Below are 6,577 nucleotides of genomic sequence, written 5' to 3'. Positions count from 1 at the left end.
CAGTTCCCCATGATAATATTGTTGCATGTGGTCGCGACACCGTTGACACAACCGGTCTTCAAAATTTTTGTCGCACTCTAAAAAATAATCGTTACAACCTTTTCTTCTTCTGAGCACTGCATCACTTCTAACCTTTACGCTCCCATGTGCGTTTCTCGACCTCGCAAGGCGAGAGAGCCATCGCCAACATGAGTAGCACTCTTCCACGTTGCAATCCATGATAGCAGCATCGTTTTCTGGGAGCTAACAATGTCTCTTTTATAGTTTTTTACTTTAGCATTCGTAGAGAATGTAACCCAGGCAAACCCGTTCGAGTTAACATTCGCTGAACGTCTCGTTTATTGGCTGCCCATTGCGCTGCACTGATCTTGCCCACTTTTTTCTTGCGCGTGGCCGCGTCGATAGCTTTTTTGGCACCGTAGCTCGCGCCGCCACTAACGGCTCCCAGCGCTGCCGCCTTGCCGAGAGCGATGGCAGCGGGAATGAGGAACGGGAGAATACCCCCTCGTTGCTTTCGTCGTTGTCGTCTGCGTTTGGGTGGCATGATGGATCGTACAACATCTGATGAACCTTTTGCACAAGGTGTCTTGTTTTTATAGTCCCAAGGCTCGGCGGATTGCTAGCTCTTCCTCGAACGTCATGTTTGGTGGACGAACTCTTTTTTTTTTTTCACGCTTTTCCAAAGCTTTTTTGACACCGTATTTGGCTCCACTGCTCACTGCACTCGACGCGATGGCTTTGCCTGCCATTAAAATCAGAGGAATGATTCCTCCTCGCTGGTGGGTTCCTCGTCGTGGTCGTCGTTTGCCACGGCTCATGATGTTTTTTTTGTCTGAATAAGCAGGAACGTCGCCTTTTTGTCTTTTATATCCTACCTCTAGCTCGTGCACGTGCTTGGTCACCACCGTAACCGCGTTCACCGTGTGGTGGTAGACATGAAGTAGAGAATGGCGTCGAGGTACGGTGCACGGGTGGTAGACTAAATACATTCATTGCATCTATACCATTGGCCGGGTACGAGATAATGAAATCCTCATTTTCTTGCTGCAAATGGGTTCGTTCGAGTGCTTTGTCCGTTAAGTGGGTATGTAAAGGGGGTAATGGTGGTGCAAAGAGTGAACTCACATCTGTTGGAGACAGGGTCGTGGTATTCATGCGGGTCGATAATTCAGTGTGTTGTCCTCCTTCTCTTTGCCGTCGTTGACGTTCGCGTTCTCGTTGAAGTGCGTTTTCGAACGGTAGGGACATCCGCGGGCAAGGTATGGACTTGCGCTTTACCTTCTCGCGGTGTTAAATGACTCCACAAACGGAAACGATCATCCGAGGCAGGATGGACATCCAACATCAAATAAGCAAAAGGGCGCGATGTGACACGATTAAATAGTCGCAAGACTTGACGCCAACGGTCGGGAAAGGCTTGAAGTAAGATGGTCCGTATGCCCGTTTGATCTCGTGGGTTTTTGAAGGTCACAATGTAATGCGCATTGCGATTAATTGTCTTGGAGAATTTACCGGGTGGAAATAAATCTTGCGTCAAATACAGCACGGTAATGTTGCGATGATGGGAATCTTTGGTAAACAAGTCCAACACGCGTTTGTCTTGTCCCCCTTCTTCCATTAGATCATCCAAGACCAACACACCCCCTCGCGTGGGGCCAAACCATTTTGTCAGATGACTAGTGTCCGGTAACCCGCGATGAAATCGAATCCCATCCTCTTTTTGCATACGCTCGAATCTGGGTTGCCATCGGTCATACGCATACACCATGGTTTTGGGTTTGACTTGAAACACGTTCAAGTATCGTAACCATTGTTCCACCAAGTTGCTCTTGCCACTGCCCGAGGGTCCGGCAATGATCACACCACTTGGTTGTCGTATCATCCTTCCCACGGACGAGGTAGACGTCTGTAATGACCAGTGGCACCTTTGGCTCCCATTCGTTAATACCGTTTATCACGTCCCAATTTATAACCGATTTTGGCCGCTTTGGTCAACACGCCAATGATTCCGCGCCCGTTTTGAGGAAATCGCCATCGTTGGGAGATTCTCAAGGGTTTTCTTTTTCTTCTTCTTCTCGGCATACCGTCCAATACTCGTGGTATAATCGAGGAGACGCTGACTGAATGAGGTGTTCCATACATTCCCTTAAATACGATTCACCCATGGTGTCCATGTACGCTTTAAGGGACGCCCATTCTCTATCTTGAGCCAATTGTCGGGCTAATGTCCAATGATACCCATCCCAAGCATCATTGCCTCGGACGGTTTGGACGCGTTCGATGGGATGTAACCACCAATAAAGAGATTCTTTCAAAATGAACGCATCGATCACGCGCTGCACATCGCCGCGTGTAATCATGATGAAAAAATGACACCTCTTGTTGCTGGACTTGCCTTTTTGTTTTTATGATGATAAGACACTACACACATTTGACAAGTAAATCACGTTTTTATTACATTTTATTACAAAGCAGAAAGGCCTGGCGGCTCAAATTACTTTGCCCGTCTGGTCGGGCATCCACTTCATCTTGTAATTCACGTTTAATCACCCGTTTCAAGTCTTGGGCTACTTTCTGATCATTCAACACTAAATTATCGGTACTCCAACGTGCCAAAAAGTCCTTATAGGACTGTCCTTGCGCTCTGGCTTTCAGGAAAAATAATGCATAATGGCCACAGGTCTGACTATCCATGGCTTGCAGGGTAATGTCACTGCGGGTTAGGTACTTCCATTGACTCCACCACTGGTGCAACTCTGGATTTTTGTACACGCGCAAGGGTAGACCATAACTGTCAAAGATTTCGCACTTGTTTTGTTCCGTCCACATCCCCAACCAATGTTGTCCGGGTTCACCCGCTGGATCCGTGTTGACAATGTAGGCCTCGCGGACGGTTTGGGGAGGTGATGGGGGTAGCTTATCCGCTGGGTACACACCATGAAACACGCGTCGTAATTGAGGATCGTCTAAGGCCAAGGCCCGCAACACAGTATCGCTGAGCGCCACAAACTCCATGGCTGGCTTCTTCTGAGACCTGTTCAGCCGTTGATGTTGTACTTTATACCTCCCAGATGATTAATCTCGTACGCGTTTTCATACTCGCTCCACACCAACACAGTAATGTTGTGATTGACAGCGGCCCTGAAATCAATCACCAGTCGCACATTGCCCGATTGACGGGGGTTGCGATACTGAGGGTCATCGGCTTTGCCGCTTGGCACATTGTTGAACATGAACAACGTGCAGTTGTTCCCCTGTCCCCAATCACTGGGCAACAGCATGGGAATCTTGTCTTCATTGTAGGAACCCATGGCTTGTAGAAAGCGATCGTAGCCCAGCAGATCTTCATAGGCTTGATCTCCTGTTAGTTCTAGGGTTCTGTAAGGATATTCTTCTCCATTCAAACTCTGTCGTACTTGGGTGACCCCAAACTTTTCAAAGGCAAAGGGGTATCTTTGTAGGTCTCCATTGAAGGCATTGGAATGCAGCAACCCCACTATCACTCGATCGGGAAATCGACCCACAAACACATTGTCTTGTTCCCACTGGGTAGTTCTTCCATCAAAGGAGAAGGTGCGGATTTCACTTCGAACCACTGGGTAGCGCACAATCTCTTTTCGCAGTTGTCTTTCTTTTTGCAGTCTGACATAGACACTCGCGTTCAAGGTCACTTTTCGCATTAGTAAGGTGACTTTGATGTCATTATTATGAATGGCAGGAAATTTCTTGGCAACCAAGGTGCCTTTGTTGGGAGTACCCATCAAGTAGACAGAGTTGGGGTTCAGGAACAATTCAAAGTCCAGCTGCACACCGGGCACCAAACATTTACCCGTCTTGAGGGGTGGTAAATGGGGACGGATGATAAAGGTGTGCCAATTTTCGCTCAGCAACCGACTGGTCAAGGCTCGCAATTCTGTATTTCCACTCCAAGCAGCAGCAGTAGGGAGATCGGAATTGGCACCTGTGGTTCCCATTTCTTCAATCACATTGAGTTGATTCACCCAGCCTTGAGGGGCTAACTTGGTGGCTCCTTCTTCTCGGTTGTAATTTACTAAGGTTTCCAGGTAGGCTCTGTAATGGTAGGTATTGCTCTGTTCAGTCATGAGGACGCCATTCATGCTCATGGTAATATCTCGAAAGATAGAGTGGGCAAAATTGTTGACGCAGTAGGTGTTTCTGGTATTGTTACCATCGGAAGCGGCCAAATCGGCTTTTAATCCTAGATACCCAGTAGCAGGATCAGTCAGACGTACTTTGACTTGGAAACGGAGTTCGTTGAGATCATAATAATCTTCCGAGGCCGGGATGGAAAACGTGATGGGTTGTATTCCCGTTAAGGCAGGTTGAAACGTCACGTCCCGGGAGGCTTCGTACCGGTAATCCACATCTGGGACATCAAACAAATTGAGCGACATGTTTTTTTTTTTGTCAGTCCCAAGTCCACTATGAGAGTGAAGACGTTCAACGTCGTTTCCTTTTTATAGCGTTTCGGCGTCGAGCCATGGTGAGCACCCAATTAGGGTCCTCCTGGTAGGTAGAGGGGCTCATCCATGGATTACGCATTCGCATGCGGGTGGACTTGCCAAAAATCGTACCCCCTTTCATCTTGCCACGTTGCTTCAAGTGTTTCATCATCCATGGCTCCAATGCTGGGGAAGACGAGTACATGAAGGGGTAGCGCGCTGTGGTAGATTTACCAAAGATAGTCCCTCCCATTTGATAGGGTGAAATGAACCGGCCTCGGGCCCGCTGAAGTCGAATACGATTTTGCGTTTTGAGAAATCCTCCAATGCGTACCATGATTCACAGTCCAAAAATATCCTTTACGCGTTGACTGGCTCTTTTATAGGTATTTTTAGCGGTTCGATTGGCTTTGTTTTTTCCCACTGTCCAGGCCAGAGCGGGGGCTTTGCGTTTCAAGCCGCGTTTAATTTGCTCTCCTCGATTCGACAAGGTGTCAGCCAAACTCAGTCCTTGTTGGATATCTTGGAGTCCCGCTTGGGCTTGCTGCACGATGAGAGGACCGGCTAGTTTGATCAAATCTTCCGCCAATCCTTTTCCTTCTTGGGTCGTCACCACGGGTGTGTGGTAGCGCGTTAAACTACCTCCTCGCATCTCTGTTCTGTTTTTGTATGGTCTTCACGCAGGTGTGCGTGGTGGTTTTTATAGCTGTTTGAGACCTATCGTCACCAGAGTTTTGCCTGGGGGTAAAATGGTCAGGGGTCCAGCAGTATTGGCAATCTCCACTTCCAAGATATCCAATTGGTTGCTTCGCACTTTGATCCATTGATGGTGCAGGGGTTCCGCCGTACTTTCTCCCTCGCCGGTTCTCAACAATTGCACTTCCCGCAATAGGGGAAACTTGCCACTACCCACGATGGTGGATTCCACCAGGTCGGAGTACACCATGACCGTGCGTTTGCGGGTCCCCACTGCTTTTTCAAAGGAGGCATTCAGGTTGTTAAACTGCCATTCCACCATCCTAGACAGATGAAGCCTCTTATTTTTCACTACAAACATGAGATCCATCACCTCATTGCTCACATCAGTCGGTTGCGTCCCGATATAATGCTCACCATTCCAGTTGAACGGTGTGCGATAGGAGGCACCGCTTGGCGAGGTCCGGCTATCGTACGTCACTGTAGGGCAGGTAAATTGCAGATTGGGGCCCAATTTATGATCTGCCCAACCTTTGGGTTTTTCGACGAAGCCAAACGTTTCTGCCACCCCTAGATCCAGGGAAAAGGCGCTCGTGGCTCTGGTCTTGTTGTTGTTGAACAACTCTCCTTCAGGCACAGCATGCAAAATCAGGGCATTGTCTTTCCAGCTCATCATGGGCATCCAATTCTTTTTTAAGCTGACTATAGGTTTGTCATCTCCATCATAGGTCTCGGCATAATCTTTTTCGTACATGAGTTTTTGCATAGTCATGTTGTGCACTTCTTGCATCACGCGTCACCAAAACTCATTGCCAGAGGTCACAGAAAGCTGGGCACTCATAATATCTTCTAATTCCACAGTATACTCCTTGGGCTTAAGACTGTAACGTAGATACCCTGAAGTGGATGGGTTGCCCGTATCTGTCCATTGGCGCGTCAAGTACGTGACGCTAAATTTGACGACTTCGGTATGAGGATCCGTGGCAATGACGGCATTGCTCTGTCCTTGATCCGGGACGGTCAGAGACATCAACGAGGCATGCCATCCCTCGCCCGGCAAGATGAGACGTTCGGGCAGACGAACCTTGAAACTGTTGTTGGCATTTTTTGGAAACTCGTCGGTTGGATCGCTGATGAGCGTGAGACGTTGAATTTTACTCATGATGAAGATACTCGTCTAAGGGTGCGTGGAAGTCCTTTTATAGCCACTGAGCCACTTTCTGTTTGCTACGAGGAACCCGTCCCACTAAGGAATTGAAGGTTGATTGTTTTGGATGAAAGCATACTTGCCGAGCAATGTTGGGAAAGGCCTGCGCTAATTCCATCAGCGTTAAGCAAGTTTTTGGTTGGCGGGGTTTTTTCTTCTTCTTCATGGGTGGATGACGACCAGCGCGCCGACGTTGTTTCTTTTGGGCTGC

General features: G+C 48.3%; 1 protein-coding gene across 1 annotated transcript; it reads right to left on the bottom strand.

Moving 5' to 3' along the window:
• Positions 1-3,038: 3,038 nt before the first annotated feature.
• Positions 3,039-4,415, bottom strand: LOC140951822 (uncharacterized protein F54H12.2-like). The gene has a single exon (XM_073401213.1). It carries the CDS (start codon positions 4,413-4,415, stop codon positions 3,039-3,041), a length of 1,377 nt encoding a protein of 458 aa, XP_073257314.1.
• Between the last annotated feature and the right edge of the window lie 2,162 nt (positions 4,416-6,577).

Source organism: Porites lutea, chromosome 1 (assembly GCF_958299795.1).
Source record: "Porites lutea chromosome 1, jaPorLute2.1, whole genome shotgun sequence".
In the NCBI taxonomy this organism is placed as follows: Eukaryota; Metazoa; Cnidaria; class Anthozoa; order Scleractinia; family Poritidae; genus Porites; species Porites lutea.
Note: the sequence above shows the minus strand (reverse complement) of the source record. Positions and strands in the feature narration are given on the sequence as shown.